The sequence below is a fragment of the Clinocottus analis genome, unplaced genomic scaffold, assembly GCF_023055335.1.
Source record: "Clinocottus analis isolate CAN_PGR_092001 unplaced genomic scaffold, fCliAna1.0.p SCAF_21, whole genome shotgun sequence".
Classification (NCBI taxonomy): Eukaryota; Metazoa; Chordata; class Actinopteri; order Perciformes; family Cottidae; genus Clinocottus; species Clinocottus analis.
In genome coordinates this window covers 13,787,640-13,801,219 of record NW_027175943.1, presented here as the reverse complement: position 1 = coordinate 13,801,219, position 13,580 = coordinate 13,787,640, and the positions used below count along the sequence as shown (strand labels likewise).

The following is a 13,580-nucleotide window of genomic DNA, read 5'->3' as shown; positions in this document are numbered from 1 at the left end:
GGATGAGAGATATGTACAGCGTAGTAATTTAGGAAATCAATGTAAACAGAAATGCAAACATGCAAAGTGTGTATGTGTAGTGTATAAGAAGTGTGGTGTAGTGCATATGAAGTGTAGTGTTTATGAACTGTTCAGATCTATCATCCTATAACTTGCCGTGAGGCATCCAGGATGGACAGTACAGACTATACGGGCTCATGTACAACATGTGCACACGCTGTCAGAGGCCTGTGCAGAGGTGCATGGCTGCACACACACTGCAGATAAGTCAACTGTCCATCCAAGAGCACCACCCTGAGCTGCTGCTGCGGCTTTGCATGTCTGTCCAACCGTCATTACACTCCAGCAGATTGTGACGGCAACATCAACGCTCGATGACACACCAGCCAGAACGTTCCCTCGTCGCCTCATGGAATCCCTTCGCCCGCTGAGATGTGCGACAGGCCGCGTCCCCCCCACGGTGTCGCTGTTGTTTTGTTTGCATCCCTTTTGGGTCCTGTCCTTCTTCCTGCTGACGGCGCCGCCCCCGGCGAGCGCCAGTGTGGCGAGCAGCTTCAAAGGCTGCAGCCACTTCTTCTACATGCAGACGCCACCTGCAGGGATGGAGGGAGCCAACCCGAGGAGGGTCTGCCAGAAGTACGCCGACAAACTGCGCTACGCCACGTTGTACGACGCCGAGCGCCGCATCCCCCTCTTCTCAGCCTACATCTTTAAGAAGTCGGACGGGAAGAGGAGGATGGACACGCCGTGGATGTACGAGCCACAGGTAGAGCCCAATGTATAGCAGTAACGACAATGACATAACAAAAGCAGGCATCACTGATGACATCACCAGATGGGTTTGCAAAGGGATCTTTTTACATTTAGGATTATACTGCTTGCTGCCATTTTGCTGGTTACCAGTGGCAGAATTTGGTAAAGAAGACAACGCATGCAGGAAGTTAATGCCGGACCGACAAAGAGCAAACGTCTCTTTAAAAGGAAGAGTCACAGATAAAGGATAAACACTTTAGAGAAAGTTCATCAAGAGATGTCTTTTGCTTTACTTTTCTTTTGTGGCAGAATTAAACTCTATGATTTCTCTGGTAGAAGGTTCTTATGTGGCTCTTAGATTTGCAGAAGAAGTTCTGCATTTGAAGGATTTTGGGCATTGTCTTAAATGTCTTTAAATGTCTTGAATCATTTCCTTTTCCCTACAGTTGGTGTCAGACGATGAGGGTGGCGACATGAGAGCTCTCCCCCTGACTGAGGACACGCCCCCTCTGATTGAGGACAGCCAGGCCGTGTTGGAGGACTACACGGACGCCGTCGAGTACAAACGCGGCCCGCTGAACCCCGACCTGCACCAGTCAGAGCCGGACGACAAATCCTCCACGTACACTCTCACCAACGTGGTCCCGTTGATCACGCACTTCCTGGACACTTCCTGGAAGCCGTACTTGGACGCGATCCGGCGCCGTCTCAACAACTTCTGTCACGGCAAATCCTTCATGGTGACGGGGGTGACCGTTTCCGGGGGGACCCTCCGACGAGATAGCAGGGACCGCCTGGCGATCCCAAAACACATGTGGTTGGCTTACTGCTGCCCACGGTTTGACCACAACTCCCCTTACGAGGTGAGGTTCATGTTCCCCGGTTATGGCGGCTACGCCCTGAATGACCGGACGGACCACAGTGTGGTGGAAGTCCCTCTGAAGACTCTGGAGAGCTTCCTGAAGAGCCAGACAGACGCAGACAGGGACCTGGCGATCTTCTACAAGGGTTGTGTGTCCGAATCCAGCTCCAGGAAGAAGAGAGACCTGACCAGTGTTTCACTGTGGTGGGGAAGGATGAAGCCGGCGAAGGCAAATAAACTATAATAGAGGCAATTTGACAACCACAACATTCATAGAAGCTGTAAACTGTTCTCCATGTGAAGATGAAGAGGAGCGAAGTCGTCCTGAGCAGAGGAGGAAGTAGCTCTTCCTCCGGTGTGTTGAAATCCAAGCTGTTGCTGTGGTGACTTGGTCGTGAAAGTGTAGCGTCCACCCTGTAAGATATCATCAAATCCCCAAGAACTCTACATCCTGCATTTCCCATCATGCAGCAAAAGAGGAGAAGCTCATGTCGACTGAATCAGATTAAGCGCTGGTGTCAGTAATTTGCCTTCACTGGTGATATGGCGGTGCTGAACAAACAAGACAATACTATCTATGAGTGTCTTGAACAGGAGTGAGGTGTGGTGTGTGGGGAAGGTGCTAAAACTATCATTATCTTTACGGCTTGAACACAACGAGTTCCTCTGACACTGTGGTTCTGCAACAGAACCGTCAGTGAAGGCAATGACTCATGGAACAATTGTCTGGCCCTCACTAGTCCACCGCATCCTGCACCTTCATGCACCTTCATGCACCACACAGGAGGGTTGAACATATGTTTAAAGTTAAATAGGTTAACGTTTTACTGAGGATATGGTTTTTTTTCTTTTTTTAGCTGATGCTTTTATCCAAATCAATGCACATGTTTGCTCTATGGAGGACTTAAAATGACTTAAGTATAAATAAATGCATGAATAAATACAGGAATATATAAATAAATGCATAAATAAATAAATACAGGCATAAATAAATATTTATTTTAATGATGTCCTCTTTAGGTATAACTTATATTCATATATGTCTGTATTTATTTATTCTTGAGTCATTTTAAGTCCTCCTTACTATAAACCATGGACACAGGAACGGGGAGCAGTTCAGGTTAAGAGTCTCGCTCAAGGACGCAACAACATGGACGAGAAGCGCTAAGAACCCAAGATATGTTTTTTCTATCTTTGCTTCAGTTGTTAGATCACAACGTTTGAGATGAATATTGTATCTGTAAAAAAACAAATAAAATGAAATGAAAAAACAAACATTGCATAGTGTATAATATGTGTGGTTCAGAGTGGATGTCTAGTGTTTCTCAATACATTTAAAGTCACTCATCTCCCTTTAGGAATATATAAAATAATGTGACACTAATTCATACCACAGTGCAAGTTTTTTGGGGGGAGACAGAAGTTTGAAATGTGGAACCCAAAAGTTTTTCTAAAAGCCACAAAGAAGTTTAGATCTCTGTGAGCATTTTAAGGGCTCCATGACGGTTTCACTGTTACAGACAAACACCTGCACCTGCACCCTGGAACATACGATGTTGTGTGTTCAATGCCCTAAATTATAATAGAAACATACCTGTGCTCATTGAAGCTATGTCCCATTTTTACTTCATATTGAACCTGATGCTAACATCTAAAAGGCCTTGGAACTGAGGTAGAGTTTGACACATTTACATTGTTGTATTTGAGTTGTGGTTGACCTTGAGATAACCTTCTCCACCAATGAGGACCACGCTGCCGTCCCCGCTGGAGCCGCTGTGGGTGGATCAGCCGAGGTGTAAGAACTGCTTTGCATATGGAGTCCTGATCACAGGCGGCGCTGGAGGGAAACCTGCGTTCCACTGAGCTCTGAGGGCAGCGAGGGAGACGCCTGCCATCACCCGTAGCCGCTCACAGAAACCCTGGCAGCTCGCCTCGCCATGGCCTCGTGGGCTCAGACTCTGCTCGTGTGCTTCACGGCGTCGGCGGTGAGCGGGCGGGTGGAGAAGGAGCTGTCTCCGGAGTGCCGAGCGTTCCTCTACATGGGAACGCCGCCGTCCGGGCTGGTGCACCAGTCCCTCCGGTTCATTTGCCAACGGTACAACAAGAAGCCGCGCTACGTGACGCTGTTCAACACCGCGGACCGCGTGCCGGTGTACTCCGCCTACACGTTCAAGCGCTCGGCCGGAGAGGCCTGCGTGGACGTGCCCTGGATGTATGAGCCGCAGGTGAGGACGTCTTTCACCATCAGGCTTCACTCAGTGATGGAAAACGGTTGAGGAATCTTTGTTTTTTATTCGAGTACCTTCTGACCAGTGCAGAGCATTTTGGGTTGAAAAAAAAGATGTTATACACGGCGCCGAAATAACTATTTTGAAATTATTTTTTAATGGATGCTCGTTTTAAACATTTTAAAACTTAAAAACTCTGGAACTAGTTTTGTCTCCAGATCTCTTTTCCCTGTTTGAGTCACCGTAGGAACTTCAAATTAATTCCAATACTTGTGTTTATTGTATGTATTTGTTCAGCAAAGTCTTGGGAAAAAATGTATATCTGCAAAAAAAACACACTTTTAAAAGATATTTTGATGGTAACTATGAACATCCAGCATGATATGAGCCAGATTCACTAAAAAAGCCTCCTGGAGCGTCAATAAGACACCTTTATGGAAAGATTAGGACCTAAAGATTCAGAATCTGCAACAAACATCACAATAAAACAAAGTCTTGTCCTGTTAGGAAGAAGTTTCAGTCAAGAAACTGTGTCGTTTGGTTCAAAAATGGAAAAATATCACGTATTTTATGCCAAAGGATTGTCTGAATGGGGCATGCTGGGACTTAAAATGGGAGGATTTTGCGCACAGTTTCCAAAAGGTTAAAACAAAATCTTGCGTACCCCCATGAGAGAACCACTGCTTTAGCTCATACGGATGTTGCGTCGCCACATTGCACCGTCCTCATCGTCTGCCCGTCTGTCCCACGCAGCTCTCCACGTCCTCCGACACCGAAGACATGCAGCCCTTCCCGCGCGGCTACATGCACATGAACTTTGAAGACGCCCAAGCGGTCCTGGACGACTACACCAACGCCATCCTCTACGAGCGCGGCGCCCTCAACCCGGCCGAGCATCAGGACGACCCGGACGACAAGGCCTCCACCTACACCCTCACCAACGTGGTGCCCGTGGCGCCCGACTTCAACGACCGGGTGTGGAACAAGCAGGAGCACGTCGTCCGCAAACGGCTCAACAACTACTGCCGCGGCGCCGCCTACGTCGTGACGGGCATCACCACCTCGGGCAACACGATCCGCCGGGAAAACATGAACCGCGTGGCGGTGCCCGCGTACTTGTGGTCGGCTTATTGCTGCGTGGACTACGACCACAACGCCCCTCACAGCGAGCGCTACAAGTTCCCGTCCTTTGCGCACTACGGCCTGAATGAGGAGGACAACGAGGTGGTGGAGCTCTCCGTCCAGAAGCTGAAGGAGTTCCTCAAGAGGACGACGTTCGTCCAGCAGAACTTTCAGATCTTCGCGGGTGACTGTGTCCCGCCGGGGGCCTCCAATGTTTAGCCGCGAGGCCGCCATGTGAGGTCGGGCCGTAACTCACTTCACCACCTTCTGTTTCTTCTTCTTTAAAAAGGGATTGTTTCACCTGTCATCATAGGAAAAGCACAGGTGTAACGTTAACAATGGTTTTGCTCGAGCGTCGCAGTCGGCCATGACAGCTGGCATGCAAAGTACCAGGATGTAGAGAAGCAGCTGCGTGGTGTTGGGCCACGATTCAGTCTATTATTCAATAACACCTGCGCCTTTTCTGCTGTGACGTGACAGAATGACTCCTGCCTAATGTAGGAGCTCACAGGAAACATTCATGAGCTTCACGAGTAGCTGTACAAACTCAGAGTTGTTTAGCGGTGCTTCTATTGTATCTTAAACCCGTCACTGAAAGTGTAATGCAAATCTATACCTGCTTTGTTTAATTGATGGTAGTAAACTGTTGCAAACTATCATTAAACTGTCTCTAAAGTTTTATTTCACACGTTCAAGAACATCTCTGATATTATCTGAATCATTTATGATCACTCACTAAGGTTCAAATGAAAATGTTAAGACTCTAAATCAATTTCACACTTCTCACTATACGTGTGTATATGCGCGCGCGTGTGTATATACACACATATATATATATGTGTGTATGTGTATATATATATATATATATATATATATATATATATATATACACATACACACATATATATATATGTGTGTATATACACACATATATATATATGTGTGTATGTGTATATATATATATATATATATATATATATATATATATATATATATATATATATATATATATATATATATATACACACACACAGTATGTACATTTCATTTAGCTCCCACTTTTATCCAAAGCGACTTACATTTTTGTTTTCTACACATATACATGTATATCAAATACACACACACACACACACACACACACACACACACACACGCCTCCATGAAACAATCACCAGCATTATAAGTGAACTCTCTTGTTTGGGGTCACTGCTGTTAAAAGCTTCATATTTGTGTAAATAAACTAGCATCTAAAGCTACGGGATGCGATCTCCTCTCATCAGACACATGGATTCTCTTTGTTCCTGACCTGCATCATCATCTCCAACGCGGGTCGAGTGTTTTCTACATCTTTCACACTGCTGCTGCAAACCGCGACATTGTTGGGGTCCCTTCATGGCGGCATGTTCAAGGACATCTGGTGGCTGCAGCTCTAAACTCCTCTTATTGTCTGAAGCTTTAACCCCTCGCTCACTGCTGTGAAGCGGCCACAGGGTGTACACATCGTAGAGCCGAAGCCTGAAGGAACGCCTGAAGTTGTGGTTATGGCGGCGAGAAACAGCGTATCTGAGTATCTGAAGCCTCGCAGGCTGAAGGCCAAACTGTACAACTGGAAGGAAAGGTGTAATACTTTGTACTGCGAGGAGTCCGTCATCTTCTTCCCCTCAGTGATAAAGCGCTCACCGGGGTTGATAACATTCACTGCTTTTTGAATTACTGCCACGCCGCTCGTGGAGCTTTGAATATATGGAAAGCATTCACAATGGGAGGCCAGTCTGCTGCACGTAGAGACGAGGAGGGAGGGACATGATGACAGAGCTGGAGAGAGGCAGCGGGTGTCAGGCCGCTGAGAGGACTTCTAAAAAAGGTGGAGGCAACGAGCGCTTTGGGTCATGACACCTGCATCGAGAAACGGCGTCTCTCCGCTGGCGGCCGTCGCGGCCCTGCTGACCTGTGCGTTGCTGCGGGGCGCTCGGGCCGGGGTGGTGGGGGACTTCAACCACCAGGAGCGCTGCAAGGACTCGCTCTACATGGGCACTCCACCCAGAGGCTACCTCAGCAACTCCTTCACCAAGATCTGCCAGAGGTACGAGGACCAGCCGCGCTACGTCACCCTGTACGACCCCCGCAAGCACATCCCCATCTACTCCGCCTACACCTTCAAGAAGTCAGACGGGGAGAAGAAGGTGGACTTCCCCTGGATGTTTGAGCCCCAGGTCAGTGCTGCTCCACGCTCGCAGTGCAAATGTTAGCAAAGATCCATTGGTGGTTGCTGCATTGTATTATATTATTATATTACATATTACATGTACCCGTTCATCAATCATTTAATTATGTCTGAAGACACAAGACAAATATTTCAGATATACACTTACACGCAGTTTAGAGAGTCCTGTTGCTCCTGCGTGAGATAAAAGGCTTTATTGGCTATGATATGATTTCAATGAGATAGCGTTGCCTTGAGCTGATGCTCCTGTATTCAAATGGATCATTTGCTCTTCTTCATTGTGAATGTGGCAAATGCTCAGAACGTAAAAGTAAGTGAGTAAATATGACTCACAGATAAACTATTATTTGCTCCAACTTTTAGAACAAAACTAAACTAAATTCATGTCATTTCCTGCATCCCTGAGCCTCTCCTTGTCTCGCTCTCCCCAGCTGGCCTCGGAGAAGAGCAGCAGCAACATGGAGCCCTTCCCCCAGTCCTCCAGCATGCACATGAACTTCGAGGACACCCAGGCCGTGCTGGAGGACTACGCCGACGTGGTCCAGTACGAGCGCGGCCAGCTGAACCCCGACGAGCACCAGGCCGACCCTCTGGACAAAGCCTCCACCTACAGCCTGACCAACGTGGTGCCCCAGAGCCGGGAGTTCAGCTTGGGACCCTGGGCCGAGCACCAGGACCTCGTCCGCAAGCGCCTCAACAACTACTGCCGCGGCAAGGCCTTCGTGGTCACCGGGGTCACCACCTCCGGGCACACCATCCGCCGCAACAACCTGGACCGCGTGGCCGTGCCGGAGTACATGTGGTCGGCCTACTGCTGCGTCGAGTTCGACCAGAACGCGCCGTACTTTGTGCGGTACAAGTTCCCTGTGTTTGCTGCGTACGGGCTGAACGACCGCGTCAACAACCACATGGTGGAGGTTCCTCTCAAGAACCTGGAGAAATTTCTTAAAGGGAGGATGGATGTGGATAAGAACTTCCAGATCTTCTACAGTGATTGTGTGCCAGATAACTGAGATACAGGTGGCTGTGGCCTTTGTTGTAGTTCACGTTTAAATTGAGTTAGAAATTTAGATTAACACTGTGGAGAGGTACATGGTCCTCACTCATATATATATATATACACATGGATATACGATGTGTGCAAATCTCAATATATATACTTTGAGCAATAAAATGTTTAATTGATTGGAGTCTGTCTCATTAAGTCCAAATACGGATATTTTAATTTAGATTCCTCTTTAAATTTTTTCGACTATTAGTTAGGTTCTCATGTAAAAACAGAAATTAAAACATCATCACATCTCTCGGGAACCAAAATGTTGCTTTTCTTTGTCAAACCGACAGTCGTAAATGATGAATATATTCAGTTTACCATCATATAAGACAAAGAAAAGATACATCGTCATATTTGAGAAGAATCAAAGTATATTTGGTTGAACAATCACTTGATTCATTGATGATCAAGTCCAACACATTAGCATTAATTAATGTTCGTATAAATAGTGGTAACACTTTTTTTTAATAATGAATACAAACTAAAGCATCATCGAGGGAAATACTTGAGATTCAGCTCAAATTTGAGTAAGGATTATATTTTTTTAATCGCCCTGTTCTTGTAATTGCTGATTTCATCCACAGGATGGCGCTGCAGTAAACTACAAATGATGTCCTCACAGGACACTTTCTCGAGCTCGTCTTAATAATTATTCGTGACGTTTTAAGTTACAGAAACACATCTGTCGCTTGGTTTAAGTCCCCGTGTTGCGGTCTGAGGCATGCACAGGTTGTAGAAGGAAGACTGGTCGAGAGACGACACTCTTCTCCACGCCACCCAGCCGCGCTCCTGCAGCTCGCGCTTCTCCAGCGGACCTCCATAGTAGTGAGGGTCCACGACTAGCAAGTAGCTCCCAGTGTCCCCAGTGCACACCCCCAGTATCCCCTTGGAAGAGTTGTCCCTGTCCCCTCCCATCATGGCTGGAGAGCCGTGCGTCTCAAAGTGCCGATGCAGCGCCTCCACGGCCACGCGCTCCAGCTCTGCCCCGCCGCCTCTCACGTGCACCAGTTTACACGGGACGTCATAGTGAAGGTCGAGGATCAGGGAGGCTTCAAATGTTCCGATCCACTCCCTGGAGCGCGAGAACGAGCCCGGCTTGTCCCCCACGGTGACTAAAGCCTGCTGCATTTCCGGGAGGCTCGGCGGAGCTTCGCGTTTGTCCTTCGACGGGAAGCCGTTGCGGTCAAGCCAGGAAGCCATCGTCTGAACGGTGCGGTAGCCACATCCCCAGCCCCGGTCATCTTGTCCGTCACAGCCGTAATGGAAGTAGAGATAGTCCCCTTTTATCAGAGAACATTTCACAGGGTGTGTGAGGGGGTCGGGGACACCGGCGTGGATATTACTCGATAAGGTGTCGGTCTTGTTCATGATCATCCGGTCTTCAGCTCTACTTCCTCCCCAGTCAATCTCCTCCACTTCCGCAGCATGTGTATCCATGTTGCCTATACGTCTTTAACGAGAGCACACACTACGCACTTAACACACTGCATTTTAATGTGTGAAATGTTTCGAGCGGTTCATTACTTCACAACATCCGCAAGTATTCCGGTGTAACTGCGATATCCGTCCTATCGCTGCACTGGGAAAAACATTGGTTCCGCCTAAGAATTGTTCCCACTTGATGGTGCCTTCAGGAGCTTTTTGTCAACTCACTTTCATTCTTGCGAATATCACCATAGCTTGTCGTTTAAAAGTTAATTTATTTTCTTAATTCAATATTTACTTATTAAGAAAATATATCTGAACAACCGTGGGCTTAGGAAACAAAGTGGAACAAAGCAGCAGTAAAAAACACAAAATGCATAACGGTACCGGCAAATTAAATTCCCGCACAACGAGTACCGCTGACATAATATTTTATAAATAAAATCATTATGAAATACCACGTCGTTTAAAGTCGTGGCCTACAATGCTATGTATATTCCGGCTATTTGAGACTTATCTTTTCAGCCGTCTTTAAAGGTCGCATCCGCGCTCTCCGGTGCACGCGAGCACCGCACCTCTCAACACACCTGGCTGCAGTATATTTTATGATAATCAGTGAATCACTAGCTTTTTTTCTGGAAACAAATTAAAACAAATACGTAGATAAATGGCGATCCGGGTAAAATACACACGGTTCGTGCACTTATTCGTGCTTCTGCTGTCCGCGTGCGCTGAGAAAAAACACGTAGACCTCGGAACTAGGGAAAACGTCGGACTTGAGATAAAATGCGGAGAAGTGGAAGTGACAATAACCGTAAAGCGACTGTTTTTTGAGAAGAACCGTGTTCCCTTCAAACCTGAAAATCTTCGTCTTGGAGCGGCCTCCGTGCAGCAGAGCTCCTGCGGAGCGAAGAGCCCGCAGCCGGACTCCATGCTCATCTCTGCGGGGCTGCAGGAATGTGGGACCGAGTCCAGCGTGAGACAAGGCGAAGGCAATTTAGTTGTTTTATTTATGTATTTATTTCATTCATGGTTTGATGCATGTCTTCATAAATGCCTTCACCCAGGTCCGCGGTGAGTGGCTTGTGTATTCCAACCAGCTGGTGCTGCTCCGCGCTGCGGGTCCCGCCGCCTCTGCAGGCGGGGTGATAGTGAGAGCTGCTGCCGCTGTCACTGTACCTGTGGAGTGTCACTACAAGAGGTAGAGGCCTCGGCAGGGCCGGAGATAAGTATCTATCTCTAGATGGATAGATACTTTGCATTGTGCACACTCTATTGTTTAAATTCAATTTCCTAAATGAATACACTCTGCAGCTGCACATATATCTCAATTCACTCCAGTTATTTGCTTTCTATGTATGTATGTATGTATGTATGTGTGTGTGTGTGTGTGTGTGTGTGTGTGTGTGTGTGTGTGTGTGTGTGTGTGTGTGTGTGTGTGTATGTATGTATGTATGTATGTATGTATATATATATATATATATATATATATATATATATATATATATATATATATATATATATATATATATATATTATTTTGTATATGTCTTTCATCCCTGTTGTTTTGATAAATTTGTTTATTTTGTGTCTGTAAGGTTTTAGATGCTACTCTGATAACAAATTTCCCCTTGAGGAATAATAAAGTATAGATAGATAGATACTCTTTTAATCCCCAAGGGGGAATTTGTTATTAGAGTAGCACCAAAAACAATACAGGCAATAAATAAATAAATATATGTGTGTGTGTGTGTGTGTGTGTGTGTGTGTGTGTGTGTGTGTGTGTGTGTCAGCTCACTGTCTTCGTATAACCGGTGCCTGATTATCTCCGTTATCTCCGTGTGAGCGCAGGAAGCAGACGGTGAATGGGGAACCGCTGACCCCGACCTGGCTGCCCATGACCTCCACTGTCAGCGCCGTGGGCCTCCTGCACTTCTCCCTCCGCAGCATGGCAGGTGAAGAGGAAGGTTTCTCTGGACGAGCGGCCGTGTGGTTTCTGTCTGGGCTCACAGGTCCGTCTGTTTCCCGGCAGGCGGCTGCACCGCGCTGCGTAGTTCCTCTGTGTATCAGCAGGGGGAAGCGGTGTTTTTGGAGGCCAGCGTGGAGGCCCCGCTGCACCCGCCTCTGGCTCTGTTTGTCGACCGCTGTGTCGCCACGCTGACGCCGGACCCCCTGTCCCTGCCAAGCTATAGGTTCATCAGCAAGCACGGGTACATTTGTCCTTCTGATGGGAGGAAATAAAAACACTTAATCCTAAAAACTATTCTCATTTGCGGGTAGTTCAGCAGCAGCTACGCTCGGTCCATCAAATGCATCATGTCTGCATTTGATTCTTGTGCTGCTCCTCCAATGCAGATGTCTGATGGACAGCGTGTTGCCGGGCTCTTCATCTACATTCCTCTCAAGGAAGCAGGAGAACCGGCTGTGCTTCAGCGTCCAAGCTTTCCGCTTCAACCCGGAGTCTTCAGAGCAGGTACCAACCCCTCGTCTAACAGAGCCTGAGTATCTAATAGTTAGAATCAGAGTCGTCATTTCAGCATAAAGTTGTATTACTATTCCTCATGCATGTGTTCAATCAATCAATCAAACTTTTATCACAGACTCAAGGTCCAGATAACACCAAAGGCAGACAAATATAATAAAATATATAAAAGCACAATTCAAATTGTTGTATTGTTTTTAAAGCATTTTGTTGGCCTAAAGCTAATTGTTTTTGCTGTTGAAATGAATCCTGCGTGATCAAATGTGTTTTATCTGTTTGTCTCTCTGCTAGATGTTCATCAGCTGCCACATCAGAGTCACTCTGAAGCCAAACTCTCCCAGCCGGCTGCAGAAAGCCTGTTCCTTCCACAGACCCACGTTCAGGTGAGGCTGCCAGGCCGTTGGGGCCCTTCAGGTGTTCGTTCCCGTGTGTGATTGTTCTTCTCAGTACCGGCTCATACCGTGTGTCTGTCATTCAGCTGGAGAGCCACAGAGGGAGACAATGCTCTGTGTGCATGCTGTGACTCTGACGACTGCTCGGGAAGGACCGGAGAGGAGCGCGTTGGCCTCGCTGCACACACAACTCCACGAGATGCAGGTCGCTCAGCCCTTTTTATTCATTCATTCATTTATGAAGTGTGCATGTGTGTCACTTAGCCAGTCGTGTGTTTCCGACAGTAAACAACCACCACGAGGCGGACACAACAGTTGGGCCGCTTCACACTCTGCCGCGCTCCCATTGGACGGGCCGTCTGTCAGTCAGCCAATAGAGAGCCTTGTTCCAGCTCTGCTATCAGGTGGGTACGAGCGCCGAGCCCGACGCCAGAGGAGACAATCAGGAATGACCTCACCGTGAATGTTGACGTTCTGAAGTTTTGGCTCTACTGATTAACACCAAGAAAACTATTTGAAGGTCTGACAAGCTGTTATTCATAATGTTAGAAGTCATGGAGGCCAGCGACAGCAGTATTGTGGTGACACACACACCACTGCCGGGTTAAAACCTAAACCATTGTTAGAAGAGACGAGTCTGCCAGAATGTAAAGTGAGCAACAGGCTTGGATACTTTTCTGTGAGGAGTTTGTTCCTTCTTCTCTCTGTGGCACAGAGGTGATCGTTATCACGACGGATGAAGAATAAAGGAAGCTACCCAATTGTGTTTCTGTAAACTTCAGCGGAGCCGCAGACGGTCATACCTCTGTGTGAGCGCAGCGTTGTAGTAGTACAACACTTCCTGTTGTGACTGAGGACGCTCCTCTACCGAAGCTCGGTCCGGGACACTTGGAGGAAGCTGAGGAGAAACAGACGGAGCAGCACAGACCCGATGGTTTCATGTTTGTGCATTATACAAATAAACATGCATTTGTGAATGATGTGTTGAAGTTACTGTCATACATGTCCGGGAGGTCGTAAATATACTTTTCTTTCCTC

General features: G+C 47.2%; 4 protein-coding genes across 5 annotated transcripts; 3 read left to right on the top strand and 1 right to left on the bottom strand.

The window, feature by feature from the left end:
- The first annotated feature begins 409 nt into the window (after positions 1 to 409).
- On the top strand, positions 410 to 5,184 carry LOC137792616 (uncharacterized). Its single transcript, XM_068588357.1, has 4 exons — positions 410 to 766; positions 1,200 to 1,844; positions 3,571 to 3,840; positions 4,597 to 5,184. The coding sequence occupies exons 1-4, from the start codon at positions 410 to 412 to the stop codon at positions 5,182 to 5,184; spliced, it is 1,860 nt and encodes a 619-aa protein (XP_068444458.1).
- Positions 5,185 to 6,854: 1,670 nt separating this feature from the next.
- Positions 6,855 to 8,202, top strand: si:dkey-85k7.10 (endonuclease domain-containing 1 protein). The gene is made up of 2 exons (XM_068588356.1): positions 6,855 to 7,178; positions 7,621 to 8,202. Exons 1-2 carry the CDS (start codon positions 6,855 to 6,857, stop codon positions 8,200 to 8,202), a joined length of 906 nt encoding a protein of 301 aa, XP_068444457.1.
- A 382-nt stretch (positions 8,203 to 8,584) lies between these two features.
- On the bottom strand, positions 8,585 to 9,792 carry ufsp1 (UFM1-specific peptidase 1). The gene has a single exon (XM_068588052.1). It carries the CDS (start codon positions 9,678 to 9,680, stop codon positions 8,907 to 8,909), a length of 774 nt encoding a protein of 257 aa, XP_068444153.1. The 5' UTR covers positions 9,681 to 9,792; the 3' UTR covers positions 8,585 to 8,906.
- A 265-nt stretch (positions 9,793 to 10,057) lies between these two features.
- On the top strand, positions 10,058 to 13,519 carry LOC137792429 (zona pellucida sperm-binding protein 3-like). Of its 2 annotated transcripts, none has more exons than XM_068588098.1 (9): positions 10,058 to 10,644; positions 10,736 to 10,869; positions 11,520 to 11,623; positions 11,701 to 11,878; positions 12,024 to 12,141; positions 12,442 to 12,533; positions 12,629 to 12,747; positions 12,828 to 12,946; positions 13,325 to 13,519. In XM_068588098.1, exons 1-8 carry the CDS (start codon positions 10,336 to 10,338, stop codon positions 12,917 to 12,919), a joined length of 1,146 nt encoding a protein of 381 aa, XP_068444199.1. In that variant the 5' UTR covers positions 10,058 to 10,335; the 3' UTR covers positions 12,920 to 12,946; positions 13,325 to 13,519. The 2 variants fall into 2 exon arrangements, with proteins under 2 accessions (XP_068444199.1, XP_068444198.1); XM_068588097.1 differs by having other exon boundaries at positions 13,258 to 13,519.
- The last annotated feature ends 61 nt before the right edge of the window (positions 13,520 to 13,580 follow it).